The following is a 14,359-nucleotide window of genomic DNA, read 5'->3' on the forward strand; positions in this document are numbered from 1 at the left end:
AATTCAAGTGTTATTTATAAATAAAATAAATAAAAAACTAATTCTTTTTTATAAATGCTTATAAATATCTCAAATGAAAATTTACATGCCTCATTATACATTTTCAAACAAATTTTTTTTATAGATCTGTTTAAAAAAGATAATTTTTTTTTAGAAAATTACAACTCTCTTGAGACAAGTATATTGAGAAATTCAATTAACATGAAATGAAAAGTACAGAATGATTTTTTTTTGTAAATTAATATATACGAAACGTGAACGTCACTAGGAAAAATAAATATATACATAATCCTTGGAAACTAGTTTATAATTTGCATATTTTTCAAAAACTGATTACTTATTTGTTGCTCACGTATTTACAAAAATTTACAGTTAGAGTACAAAAAAAATGTATCTAATAATTTTCCCAAGAATTTTCATCAATATTTTAGCAAACAAATAATTGCTTTTAGATACGATATAAACTGCAATTTTCCTTACAATTTTCCTTGCAATAATTTTTATAAAAATTTATAAATTTTTAATATTAAGTATTAAAATATTTATTTAAAGATTAAAATGTTTATTTAAATATTAAAATATTTATTTGAGTATTAAAATATTTATTCAAACATTAGAATATTTATTAAAACATTAAAATATTTGTTTAAACATTAAAATATTTATTTAAACATTTAAAAATATCCAAATTATTTCGAAAATTTTTTCTAAATATTAGAATATTTAGGTAAATGTTTAAAAAATATTTTAATAAATATTAAAATTATAAATTAATATTAAAATCTAAATATTAAATCTGCTTGATTAATTATAATAATAGAAATTCGAAATAGAATCAATTATTATAATAATTAATTATTCCTAATTGGGACATGATTATTTGCAATATTGATAAAAATAACTTACTTTTATTACAGTTAAATAAAAAATTGCATCTGGGAAATGACAACAAAGTTTTTGACAATAATCAGAAAATGTCACAAGGCATATTTTAATATTTTACGTGACATGCGTTTGTTTTATTCAGAAATGAGAATAATATTATTATTATATTTCTATACAATGGAAAATATAATAATAATTCACATTCATTTAAAATATTTATTTTTGATTTGAGAAAATATAGTAAAAATAACTCAAAGAGATGTAATAAAAAATTTACGCGTTTGTAATAAAATAATTGTTAAAGCAGAAATTTTTTTTCCTAATTAATATTTTTTAACTAAAATTTTTTCGAGATTTTTTAAAATAAGATTTTTTAAATAAAATTTTCAACTAACATTTTCTAACGAAGATTTTTTAATTAACATTTTTTGGAATAATATTTTTTTCCTTGACATCAGACACAATGAAGGACGGTTATATAATTCTCCTAATATTGAAAATTCAAAAAACTTAGTCAATTGAGAACAAGTGATGTCTTTTTCAAACTCTAATAAAAAGAGAAATGAGAGGCATTATCCATCCTAGCAAGCATAAAAAATCAAATTAAAAAGCATAAGTGAAAGTCAGTCCTTGTGAGACATCAAAATTTATCGTCTCTAAAGAATATTACAAAACTCATTTCAATTTTTCTTGATGCAATTTTTATATATTTTTTCTCATTCTTTTGTATTCGTATATTCAACAACAACAAAATTACATGCATAGCAATTTTCAACTCGCTAATAGTACAATTTATTTAAAAGAGGGAAAAAATCTAAATTTTAATTTTTTTACTATATTCGTAGAATAGAAATTAGGAAAAAAATTGCTAAAAATAGTTTTAATTGTAAATTTAAACATTTCAATTAAAAATTAAAATTATTGATTACCATTTGTCATTATTTTTCATTGCTATTGTTTATTTAATATCATTTCTATTATTTTCATTAATACTCTCTAAATTTAGTAATTAACAATACAAATTAGTAAAAATGTTTACTAATTTGAATTAGTGACTGATTTTTTGCTTTTGAATCGGTAAATTTTACTAAAAAATTAGTAGAAATTACCATTTATTAGTAAAATTTACTAATTCAAAAGCAAATAGTCAGTCACTAATTGAAATTAGTAAACATTTTTACTAATTTGTATTATTAATTACTAAATTTAGAGAGTATTAAAAAATAAATAATAACAAATATTTTTACTATAAATATAATTTTACTACAAATATTTTTAGAAAAAAATATTTCTACTAAAAGTATATTTACTGTAAATAAATATTTGTAGTAAAATTATATTTATAGTAAAAAAATATTTCTAATAAAAATATATTTGTAGTAAAAAATATTTCTAGTAAAAATATATTTGCAGTAAAAAAATATTTCTACTAAAATTATATTTATTGTAAAAAATTTTGTAATATAATAAATAAATAAATTTGAAAAATTGCTCGTTTATGATTAATGAACAGTGATAAGCGACTTGATGCAAAATTGAAAAAAAAATGTATAAAAATACACTCTGCAAAGTTTGCAGAGATAATGAATTTAAACTATATAGACATATAATATTGTTAAGCACGTGTCGAAAGAAGATTATTATACTTTAAAAAATTATCTAGATAAGGATAAGGGTGCAAGTGGCGATTATGTGGAATTATTTCATGAAGATAATTGCACGTAATTGCTGGTATATGTACATGTCCCCTTGAAGAGGAAAGTGGAACACGTTTAGTTTGTTCCTTCTTTTTTTTTTCTCCGAGATGTCCGATACAAATTAATTATTTATTGAGAACATCCGTTCTTGTTATTCTTATAGAAGATATTATTTAACATAATAATATACTTGTCATGAACAGATATAATTTCTTTCACATTAAAATTATTCAACTCCTTACAAATTATTATATTGTACTAATATTTTATTATATTACAAATTATTATTTCATATTATATTATATTATTAAATTAAAAATTATTATCACTATTATTAATATTATTGTTATTGTTATTATTATCTATACCCAGAAAAAAAAATATATTTGACTCAGAGACAACTAGACTTATTATTTGTTTCAAATATTATATTTGTAAATTATTTATTTTTATTTAAATAAAAATTATTTGATTCAAGGAAATATTTATTTAATAATAAAAAGTTTCCACCACTCGATCGTATAAAATTCTAATTCGTATAATAAGTCGAATAATAAAATAATAAAAATAATAGTAAAACGATAGTTTGTTGTTAAAAATTATTTTTTACAAGGAGAATATTAAATATTCTTGTGTAAAAAGGGAAAAAGAAGTTCTCTCATTTTATATATTATGAGGAAAATACTTTACTTTACCTATAAATAGCGGAAGTATCTGGCAAGTTAAATGATTCTGGAAGAGGAATGATTTTTCTAAAGTTGACGTGAAAGGTCATTCTTATAAATATTCATGGAATAAATTTTTAAACCGAGACTATCTACTTTGCTCTTGGCTGCGGTACTCCGGTTGCTACTGGAATTTTATTAGACAAACGTTTGACCGATTCGTGTTAACCCTGATTCTTTTATATTCCACGTCACTGGGTTAGTAATTTTTTTTTTATCTTATACGAGAGAAACAAACGTTCTTTCATGTGTGAATATATAAATCTTCTTATTGTCTATTGTCTAAAAATACGATGACTATAAATTTGATATCAATATCTCAAATATTTAAATTATATTATTGATATTATAAATTATATTAATTGGATTAAATGTGGAATTGACGAATGAAACTGATAATAATTGCAACTATCAACAAAGTTGTCATTTTTATTTAATTTTTTATTTAATATTTATTATTTTTTCAATTTTTATTATTTTTTTATTATTATTACTATTATTATTAATTTTATTATTTATTATTTTTATCTATTCTTATCTTTATTTATTCTTTTTATTTATCTTGCGGTTTTTGACGAACATCCGGTTTTCACTAATTTTCATCATTCAATTCAAAAAATAAAATAATATCCAATTATGAAATAGTAAAATTACTGTAATTTGTAACAATAATTTATATTTACCAACTATTTTTTCTAAGTACCAATAATTGTAACAAATATATTGATTCTAATTTAAATTATAGTAAGAAGAATAATTGTCTATTAACAATTTTTTTATCAGAGTTAAAAAAAAATTTGATTAAAAAAAGAAGAAGCAAGAGAATTAAACAAGAATTAAGAATATTAAAGGAGAATCAAAAGAGAATTAAGAGAATAAGAAAATAATCAGGAGAGTCAAGAGGATCGAAGAAAAATTTTAAAAAAATCAAAAGGAAATCAAAAAAAAGAATCAAGAGAATCAAACAAGAATTAAGAGAATTAAGAATCAAAACAGAATCAAATTAATCCAAATAAAAAATTAAAAATCAAGTGAATCGAAAAAAGAATCAGGGGAATCAAAAAAGAATCAAATTAATAAAAAAAAATCAAGCGAATCAAAAAAGAATCCAGAATATCAAAAAGATTTATTAATTATTTAATCGATTTATCAATCGAGCGAATCAAAGAGAATCACCATAGCAAAGAATCAAAAAGAAAACGTGAATTTCGACTCGGCGATTTATCGCACATATTAATTACAATTCACAAAAAATAAAATAAATAATATTGATAATAAAATCAATAATTCATCAATAATCCTAATCCTAATGATAATTAATAAAAATAATATCATGTTCGGTATTTTTCTCCTAAAAGGGAAATTTATATATTCTCGAACTAAAAACTTATGAAGAAAGTTGTTTTCCCTAGTATAAATTAGCACGCAATTGGGAGTGGTAAATAATTTATAAAAAAAAATAAATAAATAAAAGCAAACACGAGACAACTTTCGTCGTTTTATCTTAATCATTTCAAATCTATCTCATTTCACTTTAATAAAATTAGATAGGCATATATATGCATATATAGGTTGATCTTTGAAGTTCTACTTTAAAATACTATTATGTAATAATTTCACAAGAGTAAGGAGATTATTTACCTCTAACAAAAATTTACTTTCTATATAGCTATATATAGACCGTTCTTTTCAAGAACAAGATGAATAATTTTCTTCATTGATAATGCGTGTTTTCAAACACAAAAAATTAATTATTAATTTATTTATAATTAGTGGAAAATAATAATTATCAAAAAATGGTACTTTACTTTATCGAATTCGTCATACGGAAAAGAAATTGATTCTAATCAATTTTTATTCTAATAAGAGCTTTGCTTAATATATTTGTAGTAAAAATATATTTTATAATAAAAATATATTTGTAGTAAAAATATATTTACGACAAAAATATATTTATAGGACAAATGTAAAAAAATATTTGTATAGTAACAAAATATTTGTAGTAAAAATATATTCGTAGTAAAAAATATTCATAGTTTTAAAAATATATTTGTAACAAAAAATATTTGTAGTAAAAATATATTTGCAGTAAAAAGAAGTTCTAGTAAAAATATATTTACGGTAAAAAATATTTCTATATAGTATAAAGATATATTTTTTGTAGTAAAAAAATATTTGTAGTGGAAATATATTTGCAGTAAAAAAATATTTCTAGTAAAAATATATTGTTAGTAAAAAAATATTTGCAGTAAAAAAAAATTTTTCCTTATAATATATTTGCGGTAAAATAATGTTTATAGTACATATATATATATTTACGATAAACAAATTTTTGAATTAAAAAAATATTTTCAGTAAAAATATACTTGTAGTAAAAAAATATTTGTAGTTAAAAAAAATATTTCTAGTGAAAAAATATTTCTAGTAAAAATATTTCTAGTGAAAAAAATATTGCTAGTAAAAATATTTCTAGTAAAAATATATTTATATAAAAAATATATTTAAATATTAAAAAATATTTATAGTAAAAATATATTTGTACATTACACAACTTTTATTTATAAAAACTTCTAAATGAGAAACGCAAAAGTTATATTGTGTCTACACAAAATAAACAAAGTTTTAAACTTTATTGTTAAAAATGCGCCAAAGCGATATATTATTTATCTATATAAGTCTGCAAACTGAAAAACAAGTTATGCATAACATATACCTATATACAGAAAAGGAAAAAATTACCGGAATAATATACAAAATGCCTGCATAACATTTTCGACCTAGAAATGTTATCAATGAAAGTAGTCTCACTAAATATAAGTGCCACAATATTCCAAGAAACTTTTACTGCTTTTTTCTTACCTATTTTCCTTTTGTTTTTGATTAAATTTAATTACTACAAATAAAAATTTGTAATAAAAAACATTGTTACTCTTGAAATAAAATTGCATATATTCTAAACTATTTCCAATAAATTACTGTTGACTAGTTCTGGCAATGTCTGACTACAGCCAGAATTTATCTACTAAACATTCGTATCACATCAATGTCGCCGTCTGACAAAAGTCGGAAATTTTCTACTTTGGGCACTTGCAGTGGAAAATACACGGAAATGTGCTCTATAACTTGTGGTCTTAATTTTTCTTATTTTGTAAACAAATTTGACAACTTGAAATTATTATTATTACTATCATTGTTATTATTTTTTTCCTTTTACTGTTTCAATTATAAATTATTACTATTATTACTATTATATTATCATAATTATTATTTTTATTTTTAATATTATTTCGATTATTTATTTATTATTTATATTATTATTTTACTTATTTATATTAGTGTATGTTTTATATTATTCTTATTATTATTATTATCATTATTATTATTATTTTCCACAATCATAATATTATTGTTATAATTATTATACTATTATAATTTTTTTATTAATCAGTGTTTGAAGAAAAAACAAATAAATTAAAAATGTATTCAAAAAGTTAAAAACATATTCGAAAATTAGTTGCAAGACTTAAATTTTAACGAAATTATAGCTGATATTTTAATCTCCATTTCGCATTGCAAGAGCGTTTATTTATCTTATTTCAATACAACGCAATTTTTTTGAGTAAAATATTTTCAGAAACCTTTGCTGTCGAGTTTTTAAAATTTTCTCTATTTAATATGAAAATTAATGAATCGAAAATGTTTAAAATTTAAATAAATAAATTTAATATTTATTTATTTATTTATTTAACAATTTATAGAAATTATTATATAAATATAAAGAAATAATTTCTTCTTATAAAACCAAAGAATTTTACTTTAAATGAAAAATGAAAAATGAAAAATGTTTTCAAAAATGAAATATTTCACATTTTTCTTCGCGCAAAAACAGTTTTTTTGCAAATAAATAAAAAAATTTGTTTCTATCAAGAAACACTATTTTCTACTTATAAAATTTATCAATTATTAATTTCTAGAAAAGACCCCATTCTCTCAAGCATTTTTTTTTTAATTATATAATTTAGGTATTAAGATAAATGCAAATTATTTTTATAATAATTGCAGTCAAAATATAATTTACGGTAAAAAATATTTATAGTAAAAATATATTTACAGTAAAAAATACTTCTACTAAAAATATAATTGCATTAAAAATATTTTTGTCGTAAAAATATATTTGCGGTAAATATTTATAAATATTTATTTAATAAAATATTTCTAGGAAAAATATTTCTGGTAAAAATATCTATTTTTAGTAAAAAAAATTTTTAAGTAAAAATATTTCTAGTAAAAATATATTTTTGATAAAAATATTTCTAGTAAAAATATATTTTTAATAAAAATATTTCTAGTAAAAATATTTGTAGTAAAAATATATTTTTAGTAAAAATATTTGTACCTAGTAAAAATATATTTGTAGTAAAAATATTTGTAATAAAAATATATCTGTAGTAAAAATATATTTATAGCATTATAGCTAAAAATATTTATACACTGAAAAAAATTCGGTCGAAATCTTTAACTACTATTACCTAGTTGAGTTGAAAGTTGTCAAATTAATTACTTTTTTAGTTTTACTAACAATTTTTGTGTAGTTGATTTTACTACTTTGAATATAGTTGAAGAATAATAGTTTATATAACTAAAAAAAGTAGTTAAATTGCAAAAACAACTACAAAATCTAATTACATCAACTAAATTCTTAGTTCTTTTTACTACTTTCGGTAGTAAATATAAATTTTTAAATTCAGTTGAGGACCTATTGAATCACTCAGGGTAGTTAAAAAGTAGTCAAATCTACTAGTTTTTTTTTTGAGTGTAGTAAAAATATATTTACGGTAAAAAATATTTGTATTAAAAATTTATGTACGGTAAATATTATTTGTAGTAAAAATATTATTGTGTTAAAAATAAATAAATTTATTAAATTAATTTAAACTAAACTAAATCAAATTTGCTTCGAATATTAAAATTGTTCGTTCAATTACAATTTATGTGAATTATAATATTTTTTCGAAATTGAAGATTTGTAATTATTTGAAATACATTCGAAGAATTAAAATTAATTCAAGTAAATAAATTTATTTGATAATACCCCAGTAGTCAGTTATTTAAATGAAATAAATTTCTCTTCACAATGCTTATTAATTACACAGTTTTTCTAAGGATATAAAATTGAGACAAAAAATGTATCAAAAGTGTTGCGAAGCAACGTTTTGATACGTTTTTTATTTAAAATTTATATCCTTCGAAAAACTGTAAATCAAATAAATTTTATATACAAGTTTCACAACCAAAAAACCATTTTCCATTTTTTCATTCAATTTTTTGAGAAAATAGAATAGATTTTTTGTTAAATTAATAAAATTAATAGAATGGATTCTTTTTGTTTTTTTAAATTAATAAAATTAATAGAATAGATTCTTTTTTAAATTAATGAAAAAGAATGGATTCTTTTTATTTGTTTATAAATTAATGAAATTAATAGAATAGATTCTTATTTTTTAATTAATAAAATAGATGGAGAATAAAAAAATATTTCAACAAAACAAAAATAAAAAGAGTAAATTTCTGTAGCAATAGCGGAGAGAATGCGGAATTTTCTAGGTCTCATGCGAGTCAATACTGTCCCACTGACCTTTTCTACGTCCAAATGGTCCGAAGAAGATTCCATTCTTGCCGATAACATTGTCATCAATATATTTTAGTAGTTTACTAGTGTCCTCGCCCTTTTTAACAGCTATGGACTTGACCGGTCGTGGTGAAATTGTCTTTTGTCCTCCCGCAGTAATTAAATGACCACAATTTCCCGATCCAGGACTCACAGGATGCGTTGTCTCCTCAGCCACTGAATTTATTTTCCTTTGCGATCCACTCCAACTCCTGGCGCTCGAAATCTTCACCGAGCAACTCATCCTCTCATATTACAATCACTTTTCTCATCAATCCCGCTTTTTCGTTCAATTTTTCTGCAAAAAAGAGATTTTTTTTCTATTTCACACGGTTTTTTATTGTTTCTTTTTTAAATTCTTCCCTCGCCCTAGGCAATGAAATGCGCGCCACTTTTTTTATTTTTAAATATACAAAAAGGGCAAAAATAACACCAGGAAAGAAACAATTTTTTCTTTTGTCTTGGAAAAAAACTAAAATCAAAACAAAAAATGACTACGAAAATAATAATTATTCACAAAGTAGAAAAAGTAGTCAACAATAAGGGTAGAGAAACCCCTTTGTCAGGGACGTGGGTTTCGTTTAGGGCGTCGCGACGCTTCCTCAGGAAAGAAGTCGCGCGCGCACACTCACCAGATTATTCCCTGGGGAACTCACCCTCACCCCCCACAAAAACACACTCACACAAACTCTCGACGAATCGAATTCACTCGCGGTTCTCCGACCTCGTGCTTAACTAAAATATCCTTTTTTTTTACTAAAGCTATCCGAACTTTCGGTTCCGAACAGAAAAACTCAGAACCATTCAGTGTATTCGGGAAAAAATAAAATATTCTCACGTTTCAGTTAATTTCTATCTAAAGAATAGTTGAGATTTAATAAATTTTCTGTCATCAATCAACAAATCGGTTTCATTTGATTTCTGTGTGGCAAAGTTCACGTCTATACACTTTAAGCGCTAAACCGAGACTGAATGTCTACTCTCTAACTGCCTGGTTCACCAATGACGTCATTATGCGACGCAGGCGCCTAAGAGTCTTCAACTTTAAAATGATTCCGTCGTCGCTTCCGTGCACCGCAACACACACACACACACACCACTTTTCTCATGAATTAATTGACTATTATAAAATTAAACCACGTCCCTCTCCCCTCTCGATCATGACTCGCGAGTGTCCGAACTTTAGACACACACTTGAATCTGTTGTGTATTATACACAAAGTGCATGGCACTTTTTTTTGTGTATTAGTTCGCAACACTTGATTAAGCGACATTTTTTCTATTTTTCCAAACACTAATAATTAACTTATTAAGTATTTAGTGATATTTATTCTTTACTTTTTTGTATTCATCATCTTGATTCATCTCAAAGAAACAATTAAATTTAATAAACAATTAACATTACATAAATATTATAAGTTAATAAATATAAATAATTATTAACCATTGAATTTTAAATTTTGATCACAAAAAACTGAAAATTTAAATTGAATTTTACTTTATTTGAAAAGATTTAATTTTTTAAAAGTAAATATAGTATTAAGGGGAGACTACGACGCAATTTTCAGCTATACAAAGACCTTAACTTAAAAACTACCAAAAGAGTTCTTATACACTAAAAAAAAAGTTAATAAATATAAATAATTAACCATTGAATTTTAAATTTTGATCCCAAAAAACTGAAAATTTAAATTGAATTTTACTTTATTTGAAAAGATTTAATTTTTTAAAAGTAAATATAGTATTAAGGGGAGACTACGACGCAATTTTCAGCTATACAAAGACCTTAACTTAAAAACTACCAAAAGAGTATTCTTATACACTAAAAAAAAATTCAATTGATTCAGTTAACCGATTAATTGACTATTATCCATTAAATATTTAATTGAATCAAATAATATTTATTGGAGTCAATTAAATGGTATTTGATTTAAATACTGAAATTATTGGTTCAAATACCATTTAATTGTATCCAATAAATATTATTTGATTCAAGTAAATATTTAATTGATAATAGTGAATTAAATGGATATTTGAATCAATTAAATTTTTTTTCAGTGCAGCATTATTTTTCGCGAGGAATTCAATAATCAAAATAAATTGGGTAAAAAAATTTTATTTTTCGTAAAAAAATTAAATTTTTTTAAAACCCATCGGTAAATTTGTAGAAAATATTTTTATTTGTCTAAAAAAAAAATGTACACCTCTTAAAATTTTAATATTTACTACACTGGAAAAAAATTATTTCATTCAATTAATTCAAATTAATTAAAAAAATATTTATTTGATTCAAATAATTTTGATTTGAATTTATTAAATATTTATTTGCTTCAAATAACTTAAATTATTTAAATTATATTTATTTGAATCGAAAAAATCTTAATTGGGTCAATTAATTCATTTATTAGAGTCAATTAATTATTTAATTAAATAATTAATTGACTCTAATAAATGAATTTATTTAATACAAATAATGAATTATTTGAAACAATTTATTTATTTATTTCACTCAACTAATTGGATATTTGATATAAATAAACATTATTTGACACAATTAATTTATTTTGTCGCTTTATGTGTGAACTAAATTATTTAATTCAAATAATTTATTATTCAATGCAAATATATTTTATTTAATAGAAACAAATAAAAAATATTTGGATCATGTAAATAACTTATTGAAACCAAAGTAATGAGTTATTTGAAACATTTAATTTATTTATTTCACTCAATTAATTGCGGATATTTGATATTAATAAAAATTATATAGATGATTTTTTTTCTTCCGTTGTTGAAGTTTATGTTAATCCTTTTTAAAAAAAAAAAAAAATTTAATTTTTTAATCAAAATTATTTCGCGCAATGAATTCATTTTCCTAAACTAAATTATTTAATGCAAATAATGCATTACTTAATGCTTATAAAGTATTTAATAAAAACAATATAAAAAAATATTTATATGGATCAAATAAATCTCTTATTGAAACGATAATATAAATAAGTTATTTGAAACTATTAATTAATTATGATGAATAATTGAATATTTGATACAAATAAATATTTATTTGAATTAAAAACCATGTATTATCGAATCAAGTAATTTTCATAATATCATAATTGATTTAAAGCAATATTTAGCAATAATTTCATTTATTTGACTTAAGTAATTCGTATTTGGTACAAATAACTATTTATTAGATACGATAAAATAAAGAACTCAGATCTAATAAATATTTACTTAGTTCAAACAAATATTTATTGAATAATAAACGATAAAACCATTTAATTGAGTCAAATAATTTTTATTTGATTCAATTAAATTTTTTTTCAGTGTATTTTTGAAGCATTTTTTCGGAAAAAAATTCATTTTTTATCGAATAAAAGGTTATTTTTGTAATTAAAATTGTAAATTTAAGTAATAAAAATCATTTAAAGTAAAGTTATTTTTGAAATTTAAAAAATATTTATATTTTCATGAAAGATAGAAGTTTTTATGTAATAGGATAATTCACTCTTTTATGTGCTTTAAAAAAAATGAATTTTTTTCCGAAAAATATGCTTCAAAAATAGTAAATATTAACATTTTGAGAGGTGTCTCTCCTTAATATTATTAATATCTAAGAGTAGAGATGATTCTATCACTCAGTTGTATTTTAATAAATAGTGATCGTTAATTTTCACCATTTATTATTAATATCTATTGTAACAAATTACACAGGATAAAAAATATTTATTTGGTTTAAATAACCAATTACTTGATTATTATCAATTAAATCTTTACTTGAATCAAGTAATTTTTATTTGAGTCAATTAAATGGTATTTGAATCAATAATTTCAGTATTTGAAGCAAATTTCCTTTAATTGACTTAAATATTATTTGATTCTTTCTCTAAATTCGTATTAGTAAAAATATTTACTTTTATAACTGACTTTTTGCTTTTGAATTAGTCAATTTTACTAATAAATAGAAATTTCTACTAATTTATTAGTAGAATTTACTAATTCAAATTTAAAGAGCAAGTGAATATTTAATTGATAATAGACAAGTAATCGGTTATTTGATACAAATCATTTTTTTTTCAGCGAATTTGCTATTAACAAATTAACTGTTGAAAAAAAGTTGTAAATAAACCGAAAATTTAAATTAACTAATTTCTTTTTTATACAATAATTTTTTAGTAATCAATAGTATGTTTTATATTTTAATTAATAATAATTATTATTATTATTAAATTAATAAAGAAATTAGTTAATTTACATTTTCGATTTTTTTACAATATTTTTACAAAAATTAATTTGTTAATAGTACCTATGTATTATTGTCAAATTAAAAAAACAGTAAATTGTTAAAATTATTAATAATACTAACATAATACTAATATTTTTTATTAACGTACATGTTAACAAATTTAATTGTTTCTAAATAAAGTAATGAATTTAAATTGTTTATTTTTTTACAACAAAAAATTAATATTTGTTAATTGTTTACTGTTCATTTAATCCGTATGTTTATTGTTAACGTTTGTTTTGTTTATGATAAAACAAGAAATTAATTTAAAAAAGGATTATTTAATAACAATTAACAATTATTTAATTAAAATAAGTAAAAATGTCCATTTTAGGTTAATAGTTAGTGTTTATTTGCATAACGAAAACACTTGAACACAATCGAAAATTACTGGCTAAATAGTAAATAAACTCAAACTATTCTTACTATCCACGATTTACGTAATTAATTATTTAATTACTAGTAATGTTAATAATACTTAAATAAATACGTTTTTTATTAAACGGGACCAACAATTTCTCCAGAGTTGCAAAATTGCAAGTTTGGCGTATATACATACCTCGTCGATCGGAGAATACGACATTTCGACTTTTGACAAATAGTTACGTCACTTAAAAAACAGCTCTCCATAATTGAAAAATAATTCACCATTGTATTTAGTTTCAAAAATTACTTTTCACAAAGTTATTTTAAAAAAAACTGATTTCATTTTATTCGTTCTTTCCGTTGTTTCACTACAATTTGAAATGAACGTTCTCCAGCAGTCAGCCATATTGAAATGTGACGTCAGAAGCAAAACCTCCCTAACTTACCGACTGCGCAAACGCTACACTAATTCTAATTGGTTGCTCCTGGACTTCCGGAAATTTGCAAGTTTCAAAAGTTCTCCACAGGGGAATTTTAATCAATTTTCCACCATTTTCACAAAATGTGATTAATTAGAATATAATTGAATAAAAATAAGTAATTGTATAATTAATTGATTAGTTAATTAAAAATTTTTAATAATAATTTATTTACGCATTATTTCAAATATTTTCTTAAATCCAACCTTCCCGCGCAAGAGCACGCAAGAGTACCAACTATCGAACGCAGT

At 21.5% G+C, this 14,359-nt stretch overlaps 1 protein-coding gene across 5 annotated transcripts in view; it reads right to left on the minus strand.

The window, feature by feature from the left end:
• The window catches only part of LOC122501775, a 126,751-nt gene that overhangs the window by 105,886 nt on the left and 6,506 nt on the right, over positions 1-14,359 (minus strand). Inside the window, exons 1-2 of one of the 5 annotated variants that reach the window (XM_043611539.1) lie at positions 13,823-13,999; positions 8,943-9,273 (exon numbers count right to left, since the gene is read on the minus strand). In XM_043611539.1, the coding sequence (XP_043467474.1) occupies positions 8,943-9,219 (277 nt within the window). In that variant the 5' untranslated portion in view covers positions 9,220-9,273; positions 13,823-13,999. Of the gene's footprint in view, positions 1-8,942; positions 9,274-9,607; positions 9,954-13,822; positions 14,000-14,359 lie in introns of those variants that run through there. The other 4 variants (XM_043611521.1, XM_043611513.1, XM_043611504.1 and 1 more) reach the window with 4 other exon arrangements.

The sequence above is a fragment of the Leptopilina heterotoma genome, unplaced genomic scaffold, assembly GCF_015476425.1.
Source record: "Leptopilina heterotoma isolate Lh14 unplaced genomic scaffold, ASM1547642v1 Lhet_105, whole genome shotgun sequence".
NCBI classification, from domain to species: Eukaryota; Metazoa; Arthropoda; class Insecta; order Hymenoptera; family Figitidae; genus Leptopilina; species Leptopilina heterotoma.